At 33.4% G+C, this 13,538-nt stretch overlaps 1 protein-coding gene across 9 annotated transcripts; it reads right to left on the bottom strand.

Moving 5' to 3' along the window:
- Positions 1-478: 478 nt before the first annotated feature.
- Positions 479-13,458, bottom strand: LOC105332049 (C-terminal-binding protein). 9 transcript variants are annotated; one of them, XM_066068216.1, is made up of 11 exons: positions 13,331-13,458; positions 9,327-9,448; positions 7,454-7,595; positions 7,008-7,165; positions 6,188-6,332; positions 5,585-5,791; positions 4,946-5,044; positions 4,652-4,807; positions 4,112-4,243; positions 3,411-3,587; positions 479-1,523 (listed from the first exon to the last, which is right to left on the bottom strand). In XM_066068216.1, the coding sequence occupies exons 3-11, from the start codon at positions 7,509-7,511 to the stop codon at positions 1,285-1,287; spliced, it is 1,371 nt and encodes a 456-aa protein (XP_065924288.1). In that variant the 5' UTR covers positions 7,512-7,595; positions 9,327-9,448; positions 13,331-13,458; the 3' UTR covers positions 479-1,284. The 9 variants fall into 9 exon arrangements, with proteins under 9 accessions (XP_065924288.1, XP_065924294.1, XP_065924295.1 ...); XM_066068222.1 differs by having other exon boundaries at positions 3,417-3,587; XM_066068223.1 differs by having other exon boundaries at positions 4,682-4,807.
- Between the last annotated feature and the right edge of the window lie 80 nt (positions 13,459-13,538).

Below are 13,538 nucleotides of genomic sequence, written 5' to 3'. Positions count from 1 at the left end.
GTCTGTTGATAGAATACATTATGGAAATGAACAGGAAATACAGTGAATTATGGGTAAATTGACAAATACTTTGGTTTCATACAAGAAAATAAAAATCCACAGAACCTGACATAATTTCTGGGGAAAAGTTGATATCAACATTTATATCAACACAGGACTTGCAATGTAAAAGCATAATACTGTTCATCATTATTTTAAATTCAGTGGCTCATTTTGTTATTCACACAAAAAAATTGAAAAGTAAAAAAAAAAATCAAATTGAATTACAATCATTTAAATTTTATCTTCATTCTTAAAATTTTATTTAACAAATCAAACAATCTACTGGCAAGTGTGCGAACATACTAAGGTGCCCTAATTTAGTTGCATAATAACACTTCCTGAGGGTGAATCCAGTAAGGCCAGATCAAACTTAATTTTAGATTCTCTTTTGTATTACATCAAGGTTTGAACAAATCATACAGGGTTTTAGTAACAGTTTTGTGTACTTTAAATTTTTAACAATTCAAAATTGAGAATCTAAAAAATTAAATTTTCCTTGGCTTTAAAGACCAACTGATTAAAGCTTTATTGTTCTTTACTAAGAGAAAAAAAAAATGGAGTTAAAAAAAAAACAAAAACAGGAAACCACACACACATATATAAGAACCAAAATGCACACACCCTTTGAACCCCAGTCATACGTAACACACTTGCTTCCCACACAGACCCCCATTCACAACATGATCTATGATATCTTTGATTGATATACTACAAAAATATCTCTGTGTTATACATGGTTCTTCCACTGTTTATCAGGATGACGATGGAGTGATGTTATGTGATGGCCTTGTACACGAGACAACGAGATTCACGTCTCAACTGCCGCAGTACGTCTCAAAAAATTTCCCGGCTCTGGAATGCAATCTTCAGCGAGTCTTTAGTCACACGTTTTTAATTTTCCCCTGATCATTTCCCCTAAACATTTTGCAGTAAAATTCCTTCAAGCTAAAGATACATTTTATTTTGTCAAGAATGTTTTCTGCTCTCCTGTAATGTTCTCCCAACTGGACCCACAAACACATATAAGCCGTCAACATTTCTCAGTGGTCAGCGCTCCAGAGAGGGAGGCGAAAACATCCTCCTTTTTTTTTCCTTACCAGATCAATAAATTTTTTGTATTTTTTCATCAGTCTATAGAGATTTTTCTGACAACCTTTAATACAAATGGGAAATAACACATTAAGGTAGATCTCCAATCAAACTGTACGTGGCTCCGATTCACTGATGCACACTACGGCTGGGTTAGTGAACCTCGGACGACTCTGCCTTGCCCATGTGAATGGCGGACTCGGACAGTGTACTGTGGGGGGTGGAGTGGGGGGTGCTGTGGGACACAGAGGGGTGTTCTATGGTGGTAGAGTGTACACCAGCCAGACTGGCAGCAGCGGCTGCAGCAGCAGCGGCAGGGTTAGAGAAGGGGTACCCTGCTCCGTTCATGCCTTCAGGGTATCCCGGGAATCCAAACGGTGGGCGCACTGTGCCTGTAATGATACAGTTAATTACATTAGGAAAATAAACATGTATTTTTTAAATAAGATTTGCTGTGTTGAATTGTAGTAACAATCCCCTTCTAAGATCACGTCAAATTATGGAAAAAATACAAGTAAAATAATGTACAGTATTGAGTAAAACCACTGCTAAGATATTGGTGAAAATCATCAAAGGAAATATTACAGATAAAAAACAAAAAAAAGTTTCTTTTAATCAAATATTGCAGGGATCAGATAGGCTTTAAAAAACTATCAGTAATTAAAGTTCCTACACCAGTATTGATTGCATACTAATGACAGAATACCAAGCATAAAAATAAAAAAATTCTTCAAAAATGTAAAGTGAATATATATAATGTTGTCAAATTATAAAATGCAAAATTGATGATAGGAAATGCAACAATAACATGTTTAATTAATAAAACTACAAAGCTACCTGAAGATGACAAACTGGCAAGACTTTTTCTGTACTAGAAAGATTTGTGTTTTTTTATATTATAAATAATCAAATAAGAAAACAACAAACAATCTATTCTTACTGCCTAAACTATAGTATAACAAGGGCACCCCTAAGCGGAGCATCCCCTCGCGACATGAGTTATTGTGTGTAGGGATGCATTATTTAGCAATATATAGTTATGTTAATGAGAAGACCACATTCTACTAACCCTCCATTACTGCAAACACTACATTTTCTTTACCTGTACTAGATCTAAATCCAAAAAATATCAAGTTACTTTCACTTTGGTTTCAAAGAAGTGAAGCGGAAGATTGATAACTCTTACTCAGAAATTTCGATTGATAACTCGTATACAAAATTGATTATGACATTGATTTAATGAAATAATAATTTGTAATAGTAATGGTTTGGAAAGGCACATGCATTTTTTTTATTTGTTATTTTACAGAAGTGTGCAATCTATGGTAAATATTTTTTAGTTTTGAACGAATTTTGTTATAATGTATGCCCCCCCCCCCCCCCTCCTTTACAATGGTGTAATTTTATCTAAGTTTTGGCATAAAAATTTGACCAATTAATATGACATTGCATTTGTTTTAATCTTTTACAATGATGCATATTTGTGCAAAGGTTGAGGAAATTCTATTGGAAGGTTTTTTATTAATTTACTAGAAAATTGAAATGGAGTGCACACACACACATACATACATACATACACACATACATACACACATACGAACACACACACGCACGGTAGCGATGCTATATCCCCTTTGCAAAAAGTTGCGCGAGGGGATAACAATCAATGAAGGAATAAATTCAATACCTTATAACAATAGTGGGGCGCATATAATACATAGGTACAGCAGGTTTTTTTTTCAGCATTCTATACTCAACTTTGGGGGTGCATATTATACACAGGTGCATGCTATACACGAAACTTTACAGTAACTTTCTTGAATGAATACACCAAAAACTTTCCAAGCCAAATTAACCGAATGACCAAAATTAAAAAGACATTGTTAGGAATCATAAAGCTGTAGAACCCTACTGGCCTAAGACCTATTGCTATGTTTATTCATTTTTTGTACATAATTTTATGTGTGTTGATTAAATGATGCAACAATGCACTGGCCAAAAATTGGTCTAAGGCCAGTACACAAAAGGTTATAATACAGGCCCCAGGATCATGAAGCAGTCTTGGACTTATGTCAAAATTTGTACACTGCCTTTTTGTGTTGTGATTGAAAACACCGAAAAAATGAAATGCTATTAAAACGTGTCTCCATATCACTTTTAAAGTTACAAACTTTTAGCACTGTTTCTTGATGTATTATAATTGTATGAATAAGTGAAATTTTGACTTAGTTCTAAAAACGGTTCATGATCTCGAGGCCAGAACTGTTGATGAGCTGTACCTGTACCTGCAGAGAAGTACTCTTTATTGACACAGTTGCGTAGACTGTCGGGAATCCGTCCTACGATTGCCCGGCGGATCTCTCCAGCTGCCATTTCTCGGAGCTCCGTCACACTTTGTTCGCTGTAGAATGATGAATGAGGGGTACAGATCAAGTTGGGACAGTCCTTTAGTGGACCTGAAAGTAAAAAAATATCGTTTGTTATAATACACAATATATTTTGCTTTATATTAGACTAGTTTATACAATTTTGCATAAGTTAACATTTCTGAATAAATAGGTTAAAAAAACAATTTTAAAATACAAAACACTCCTTTAATAATGACGTCCATGTTTAATCAGATAACACTTAGCACTTAATTAAAATGGATTTCCTTTCAAAACATTATATTGTAAAAAGTTCAATATTCAATTACAATAAATTACCAGTCAACAGATGCACAATATACAATAAGGTTTGGCCCTATTAATTAACTGTTTTGAGGACACATTTCCATATCATCAAGTACATGAAGATAATAATAAAAGTTATCTAACATGAGACAGATCTGCTTAAGATGGTGCTGTGGATGATCACAATGGCCCGAATTTCAGTTTGAAACAATAAACAAAGAATAAATATATTTACAAGTTTTCTAACGTTTTATATCGGGGACAGAAAATGTCAGTGGTGGTAGTGGAGGAGTGAAAAGTCTACTCACTGGTGGAGAAACTGAATGGTTCGTTTTCATGGACGTCTAATGCTGCTGCTCGTATTCTGCCATCTTTTAATGCTGCTGCCAGGGCATGCTCATCCACCAGCCCTCCTCTCGCAGTGTTAATCAAAAATGCACCTACAATAATGCACGGCACCAACATCAGACCAACGTACGCTCGAGTCACATAGCTCGGGTCACACATGACAAGTTCAGTGCTTTACATTTCAACTCAGTAATAGTTTGATTAAAAAAAATTAGATTTTTTTCATTCTATAATTTATATACCTAAAAATATAAACGCTTTAGCGATAGGATTGAATGTAGATATTTAAGAACTCAAAAGCAAATTAACCTTTTTCTTTATATCCTTTTTACTCAGCAGTCCTCTACAGCGTGAGGACCAGAATTCTATAGAACATTTTTCTGATTTTGGCATAACACTGGTTTAAACTGAAAGCTCATGAAATTGTCAGTGATTTTGACAGATGAAATAAAATTTCAGAATGAATCAAAGCAGTCAGCCTGATTGACATTTGGCCTTACCTGGTCGCATTTGTATGGTGTTCGCCTTACCTGGTCGCATTTGTTTGATGGTGTAGTCATTAATGAGGTGATGATTGTGTTCATTAAGGTTACAATGTAAACTGACGCAGTCACTTTGAAACAAAAGATCTTGTAAAGTGTATACTCGTGTAATGCCTGTTTGAAAAAAAAGAAGAAGCGGAATTTGAAATTCAAGTCTACAAATAGAATACAAGTAAGTAACAAAAATATAAAGCTACTGCAAATATTTTGACCAATAGAAAAAAATTTACAGATCTATGCTAAATATCTCACCTAATGATTTCTCCACTCCATCTTGCAAGTAAGGGTCATAAAATATAACATTAAATCCAAATGCCTTAGCTCGCAGGGCAACTGCAGAACCCACGCGACCTAAATGAAAAAATGACAACAATAAATGGTTTAAGGAGATTTGATAAATGTAACATATTAACAAAGTGTGTTTACTTTTTCAAAAAAATAAAATCTACCAGAATATTCGTGTATTTAGGGGTTGCAGGTAATGTACACCTTGTGTTCTGTTTTCTATAACTAAACAGATTTTTCCTCAATATTTTGCATGAATTTGACATCTGGCTTTCCTTATTCAATCTCACTACTAATATATCTTCAAAATTCTGACTCTAAACTTGTTTATACACAAATATGGAAAACATTTGTAACGTCCGCCATCTTTGTTTATTGTAGTAATGCATTACGCCACCATACACTGGTAAATCATGTGATATCTATATGTGTATACTTAACCAAGTGAATGTCAGTCAGGGTTATCAAAACGCATCATAGAGGGTTAAAGGATAGAAACTTCTAAGAGAATTTAAGCAAACCTTCATTGTTTGTGTCTGTTTTAAAATGTTACATTTACTCCAATTCACACTGAGTCAAGTTAGAGAGGGCGAAATTGAAACTTACCTAGTCCCACAATTCCCAGTGTGTCGCCGCGGATTCTAGCAGAGCCCTGAGCAGCTTCTCGTAATTGTTCTGGTCCGTTGATTTTCTTGCCCTCTCTGACACTGTTGGCCAGCCAGTAGGTCCGTCTGTACAGGTTCAGTATCAGACAAATAGTGGAGTCAGCCACCTCCTCCACTCCGTAACCAGGCACATTACACACCGCTATACCTACAACACAAATTTATGTTCAAACATTTTTATCAATAACTTCAGAAAAAGGAAAACACTTTGAATTGCTAAAATGCTAAAGAAGGAAGCAAAGTTAGAAAATTCTCAGCACTAAAGGTTGGCCTTCAATAATGTCCACAATCTTTTATATACTTAAACTTTCACATATACATGTAGTAAGCAATGTTATATCCCCTCTGTAACAAGTTGAGAAAAGGAATAGTAATTCTGCAAATTCCTTATTTTGCGCCAGTACCTTGTGCAAGAGATTTAAAATCTGGGGTGGGGTGGGGGGTGTTGCTCCTTGCAATTTTATGCAGACATTAATTCCATGCATTTAATAAGTAATCATCAGTATCGAGAACGCCCTGTACCTAAACTTTAATCTTAACATACCCAGTTCTCCTGCTGACTTGACATCCACATTATCATATCCACTGCCTATTCTGACTATGACCCGTAAACTTTTAAATTTCTCTAAGTCTTCTTTGGCTAAGGTGATGGTGTGCCACATCAGGGCACCCACTGCCTCATTTAATACCTGTGGGAGAAAATATATCACTCTTACACAAAGTCAATCAACATACTATCAGCTATGAATTCTTTCAATGTCGAACTCTGTACATGAAATGACTTTAAGATCTTTTGCATAAAACAGACAACACGATATGGAATTATGTAAAATGTTGTAATAAAAAGAATTTTTCATTATTTGACAAGCATAACTGCAGCTCTTTAAGAAAATTCAGGTCATAGAGCTCTAGTTTTTTACATCCAAAATACTTGCAATTTTCAAAATTCCAGAAAAAGAAGTGATAGTTTTGAATGTAAGGAATTGTATCTCTAGAGTCTGCCAGCCCAAATTTTTATGTAAAGCAATAGTTCTCATTCCATCAAGATTTGTGAAGGTATAAAAATTTTATCCAACTCATTGTCTATTTTCGATCCCCTTGCCAATTAAGGCATGGGGATATACAGTAAAACACGGTTATAACGAAGCGCCAAGGACGGGCGATTTTGCTTCGTTATAAGCGTAATTCGTTATATCCGTCAAGTTTACAACATGTAATATAGTCACGGGGAATGAAAGTCACTTTGCTTTAAGCGTCAATTCATTATAAGCGTGTTCGCTACAACCGTGTTTTACTGTATATATCTCTGGACTGTTAGGATAAATATCTTTTTCCACCTGAAATCATAAAAGGTGTGTGCTTACTTTTTCATGAATTTCCTGTGTTGACTGCGCATCACAGAATGCAACAGTGGCCACATCCTTGAGGATGGGCATTTCTATTGAGCAGTCTCTGCCATCCAGAAGGGCAATGAGTGGGCGGGGATGCATGGGCCCATTGGGAATAGGTCCACGAATGGACACTGCAACAAAAAACAAATCCTACGCATTAGCAGCCATGAAAAATATAATAATCAACTTTACAAATACAAATGTACCCATATAAGAATTGACTTCTTTTTCCACCATGAAAGTACTGGTATTAATATTTCTAACTCAATTACATTAGAAATTTCCTTCTCATATATTTTAGAAAAATAAAAACGCATACCAATTTAATAATCGTATATAAATGCAAAAAGAATTGTTTTCAATGCAAATATATTCTGAAATTCTTCATCAGAAGTGAGTTGATCCTCTTTGTTACTTACTAGTTGGAGCTTCTAACCGTGGTCGCTTTGTTGGTTGTAGCAGTTTCTTTTTGTCCATGTGATGGAAAGGGAGATCACTGTGGAGGTCAGGCTCCACGAGGCAATGTTGTGTCACCAATATTGGCCTCTGGAACACAACAATCTGCAGAATAAAAGTCAGCTTACATACAAATTTAGGAGACATAATCAACTACCATAAAACAAAGTTATGTCTTTTAACTCTTTTTTGTTGTTGGAGATTTTCAATATTGGGTAGGTGGTATGGTAGCTACAAAAAATATTCTTTTTTTTTTAATCCTCCTTTGAAAATGGACTAAGAAAATCAAAGTATTTTACTAGCAGATTAGGAACTGTCTCAAGATTTTTTAAGCTTGGCATGTAAATGTTTACTATATACATATACCATAAACATTTAAAATACATGTATACTGTGGATAGTACGTAATATTTTAAATATAGATGAACAGTACCTATTCAAACAAAAATGCTATGCAAACGATATCATGCTCAGTGTATCACAATACATTGTTTGGATAATTGTTTTGTTGTTGTTTTGCTTTGTATTGGTTAAATGTTGTTTTCACATGTTTCAATGAGTAAACAATAAACATGTACCTGATTGTTTTGATGTTATGTTGTTTATTTTAATAAGGAATCATATTTTTAGTATTATCATGATTACTGTAGATTCCTAATTTAAAGCGAGGAATTATTACATGTATATAATTATGTAAAACTGCGAGAAGCACGTCTCGTAGATTTTAAAATCTTGCTTTTATTTTTCAGACAAATGTGAGCAAAATGAAAATGTGATAAAAAATTTGGCGCTTACGATTTTATATTCTCACAATTTGATGCAAAACCATTGAATCACGAAATTAAATACCCGTTTAAAGTAAGGAATCTATAGTATGAGATGATCAAATACGGTTGAGGGATCAAACCCAATAAAGCCCAGAGAGCTTTATGATAGCTTTGATCATGCCCGGCGGTATTTGATCACCTCATAGTATTTAAAGAATGATTCATAATTACTTATATTTACATAATTTTCAGCAATTGTACCATTTAATATTAAAATAGTAGTTGATGATATGTATCGGACTATACATTACAAAATCTGTAATGTTGTCACAGACACTGGAAAATGTAAATATTTGTATTTAAAATAAACTTTGCAAATCATTTAACTAGTTGTCAAAGACTCAAAGTACATTAGTTATATTAACAATCAGATTTAAACTATATTTAACAGCATTTTCCTTTAATTTTGAGTTCTTTGTCGTATTATAAAAGAAAGGATTGCAGGTTGTCAGCAATGATACCACATCAATACTAGCGATGCACCTCAAAAAACTCTGCAGCATTATGAGGCTACATTACTGATAGCAATACACCTCAAAAACCCTGTAGCAATAATGCTACATCAATGATTGCAATGCATCTCAAAAACAACATAAAATCAATTTATGCAAAACAAACGAAATAACTTGTAATACACATAGTTGGCAACTTTTTGTTTTATCCTTTAAGTTAATTCAATTACCACTAATACAAGCATCTAAATAAACTACAATTATAACCGTTTTCTAATATGTCTTAAAAATTAGCAGAGGCAATCTTTTTCAAATTCATATAATTTTTTTCTATAAATTAGTTAAAATCGAAATAGAGGCCGAGTGCAGACATTATTTTCCTCAATATTGCTGATACTAATCTCGTTAAGATTATAACTAGCAATAAAATGTTTATTGTTCAGCAAAACTTAGAGTGCATTATAATCAGATATCTCACTTCCTCATCCGCATTATAACGCTACACCGAAAAAAAAAAATCACCACCAATACATTGTTGGCCATTAAAATATACATACTTGTAACAGCAGCAAATAGATCTAAGGACAGATGGAAATTTTCTGCTTGTGTCTACATCCAATGGAGTGCCGTCATTGAATGCCTGAACACATCGTTCCCAGATAATCTATATATAGGTACCCTGCAATGAAAGGAAAAAAACAATCCGAGTTGTTTATCATACGTTTTTAATTGAAGGAAAAACAGTTTAATTTTCGAGATCCTGGAAACCGATCTCTTCCTTTACAGAATGCAGGTCATCGTTTCTATTTATTGACTCCAATAATAAATCGAGTACTCCTACAATATCCTTTTCCAGGGGAGATAAGGAAGGGCAGCTTGGCTCTCCTACAGAGTGCAACCTTAATCACATAGGGCCATCATCACAACTTTTACACCTCTGCTCAACAAATACACAATATCAACAGCTGCTTTGCAATGTCTGTTCATTAATAATATGCATACCAGAACAATGTAATTACCGTACTAATCAAGCATAAAAATAACACAAGTTTTCTTGAATTTTTAAAGTAAACTTTCATGAATATTCATTCAATCTTTTTTTTCTGACTTTGGTTCTTTTCTTTTCTTTTTTTTTTTTGGGGGGGGGGGGGGTGATATAACATGTACTTGTATATAACCATGCATGATATTCAATTTTCTCTGAAAATTGTAGTTAAACAAGATAAGCCTTACAAATAATGCAATGGAATTTATACAATGCAAAAACATAACAGTTTGTCAGATGAAAACAATTTAATTCCCTGCAGACAACAAATGAATTCCTACATGCCTACCATTGTGTAATGTGAATACAGAGTACACAATCCATCCATGCCTTCTAGAGAGATACACACTAATGTTAACAACTTATAAAGTACATTTACCTTTATTTCGGTGGGTTCTTATTTAACTCATTAAGGAAATTGAGTGTTTTCTATGGAGTTACCACTTACACCCCCTCACCCTACAAACATCACCACTTCTCCCTGCCCCCTAAATAATACATCTCCCCAGCATCCCGCCTTTAAAATATACCATACATCGTTCTAAACATTTTGAACCCTCACACACTATTCAAACAAATGATGAGCCAATGTGAAAGCCTACGATTAAAAAACAGATTCTTCTGACAACAGCACAAATTCCATTTCAACTTCATGAAATTATTCAACCACCATTATCTTCCTTTGGTGTCCAGAATGCCCTCTCCTCTTTCTTCATCACAATGTTTACAACCCCTTGGAACTTACCAAACCAACCCCTTTGCAATTTGTTCAGTCACAGCAGTACCCGCCTACAAGCAACACACTGCTGGTTCCTCTCCACAAATTCATTGTGTATCAAAGTCAAGACCAATAGGCTTTTTAAACACTTCAAGATGTAATCATTGATTGATTATTAAATGATTGACTACCAAGTATAATAATATACCAAATTTCTTAAATCTAGAATACCTTGTTTTCTGGCATTAAGATCAGATAATTTAAACAAACATCTAAATACCACACTTTACATGATCATCCCACACTTAATAGTTTTCTGCTCAGACTACAAGTTTATCCCTGGCATTTTTCTTGCCCCTTGATTATAAAACTGTACCCATTTCACACAGTGTTAAAGACACTTTTGTTTAGGTAAGTACTTGCACATTTTTTTGGGCTAAACTCAAAGTTGAACAAAAATCACTGTCAACTCAAGTGTTTGGATGAAGTGGTATAAGAAATATTTTACTTCTACATGTACATAAAACCCCCAATTGTCAATATGATAGTTAAACGGGAGGAAAACTAAATGTACTTTCTGATATCCATTCTATAAATACACCTTTATATACAGAACGTTTTATAATTCCCTAATGTCACTGATTTTTTTTTTTTTGAATTCCACATTAATATTCATCCAAGAGAGAAAAAACTGTTAACCTTCATGTAATTGTTCATGCTAAAATGATCAACAGATAACATTTGATTTTTTTTCTTTCAATTCAGAATTTAAAAACCTGTTCTATGCTTGACTAAATTCTTTTAAACAATTTTCAAAACGACTGTCTTAGAACTTTTTTTTTAAACTGTGTAATTGTAAATCCGGATTTCATAATATACCGGTATGCCAATGATCCACAAGTTCATTTGTGTGGAGGAGGATTGAGGTTATCACTTAATGCCTCTTCACAAATTGCTCTCCATGTGCATTAAAGCAAATAATGTATGAAAAAAAAAAATATGATAGCAAGTGTTATAACTTCCCCTTTTCATGCCTAGCGTTTCCTTGTAGAAATTATAAATAACGTTGCCATTATGTCAATTGGTGTTATAACATTTATTATCTAAACCGATAGTTTGATACTGCATTTTAAACTGTATGAACTGTATCAAGTTTGTTGTTATGCAACCTGACAACTAAGCATTAAAAAAAAAAAAGATAGCTTCAGTGTATTGGTCTTCAACTTTACCACAGAATTACAATTATTGCAAAATACTTTAAATTGGTATGACACATGAACCTAATGAAAATCTCTTGTAAATTATTTTTAATCAACTACCAATGAGTTTTGATGTTTTTGCTTCTTTTTTTTCTTCTTTTTTTAAAATCATATTTATCATATGTATTTAAATGTACATGTATAAAGGAAATATTTCCTCTTGTAATTAGTGAATGTTTCCTTTTCTAAAAAAAATACTGTAATCTTTGAGGATAGTTTTTTGTCAAACTCTTAATACAAGCATTATTTCCTATTTGTGTAAACACAAGTGTTTTCAAAACTTATGTTAAACTTGTATTTTGAAAAATGACAAAAAAAAAAAAAGAAAAGGGAAAGATAACATACCAAAGTAATTTCATAAAATATCTACAAATGTTAGAATAAGAAATCTTACTGTTACATAACTGTCAAATGTAAATTATAGATTAAAATCATTACACAAGCTAGGTGGCCTCCATAAAGATAAAATAAGGGGAGTTCTAAAAACATTTTAAAAATTTATATTATACAAAAGATGGAAAATCATGGTCATTTTTTTTTAAGATTCTATATTAAGTAGGACACTCCTCTTTTGTTTATAGACTAATCTTATTCATCCTCCGCCAAAATATTTTGAATTAATTTCACAATTGGCATAATCATTACATTGCAATAATTCATTTCTTCTCATTGACTAACATTTCATTGTTGTTATTCCAATCAGATTTCCAAGACAGAGCCCTTTGTTCAAATGTCCCACTTGTGCATGTGATAAACTTCCTTGCTTGGCACATGTGTAGTGCAATAAACACAAAATACTTCAATATTGATTTTAATCTCTTAATTATCCTGCAAATTATCACAAGAAATCCTGTTATACAAACATGTTCTTTCAGATTTGTGCAAAACACAATCAGGCAGACACAATATACGGGAAGTACTTCACATCTATTTTAGAGCGCGGTGTGTGTAATGGACACCCTATGCTTTGCTGGGGGTCATTTGCATAAATTGCACTGTTTCAATCTCTTCTGTTATTCTCGCTGTATTTCAAATTCTACTCGTTTATCTGGTTCAAAAAAGTGACAAAAACAGTCCACAATAACATATCTTTTGATATATAATATCAACCTTAATCCAATGTAGCGACAAACAATCAAAGATCAATAGGATTTCTCCGCGTTTTAAAGCAGATAAGAATGTGCATATTTCCTTTACAAATCGACACGCCAATGGTTCCATGCGGCATCACGAACACAAATATGACCCAATTATTTCCCCAAACGCTGATTTGCGACAATCATAACATCAGGTGCTATCTTAATTAGCTAAAATCAGATATACTTGAATTATTAACAATTTACATACGATGGACGAGTAATTTTCAAATAACATTTTTTATCAATGGTCTTACCTTTTTACAAACATTTGCAAGACAAAGACTAAAAATGAACGTTCCGGTTTAAATTTAACAGGCAAAACCCACTATTCCACCAATATAAATTCCATCTGACAATGTAGAATAAACATTGCAACTCACTAATGAAGTACAATTCTTACCGCCAAGCGTATGTATCAACGAAAATTATCCTAAAGCGGTGCCCTATTACTCGCTTCAAAACGCAAGCAAACCCGCAGATTTTTTTTCAAATCTCGTGACATCTCGTTGATATATTTTTTCAAAATACCTGCAAAAATTGAATTATAAGTTTCATTATTTACCATAATTTGACCTAAAACTTTCCAATATGCGATGATAATTAAAAAA

This window comes from Magallana gigas, chromosome 8, assembly GCF_963853765.1.
Source record: "Magallana gigas chromosome 8, xbMagGiga1.1, whole genome shotgun sequence".
In the NCBI taxonomy this organism is placed as follows: Eukaryota; Metazoa; Mollusca; class Bivalvia; order Ostreida; family Ostreidae; genus Magallana; species Magallana gigas.
The sequence above is the reverse complement of the archived record's forward strand: the minus strand, read 5'-3'. Positions and strand labels throughout refer to the sequence as shown.

Coding starts and splice junctions, on each gene's coding strand:
- LOC105332049 (XM_066068216.1), bottom strand. CDS start 7,511: ATGGACAAAAAGAAACTGCTACAACCAACAAAGCGACCACGGTTAGAA. Junction 5,045..5,584: donor ACTGGGAATTGTGGGACTAG/GTAAGTTTCAAT, acceptor TTTTTCATTTAG/GTCGCGTGGGTTCTGCAGTT. Junction 4,244..4,651: donor CACCATACAAATGCGACCAG/GTAAGGCCAAAT, acceptor GCATTATTGTAG/GTGCATTTTTGATTAACACT.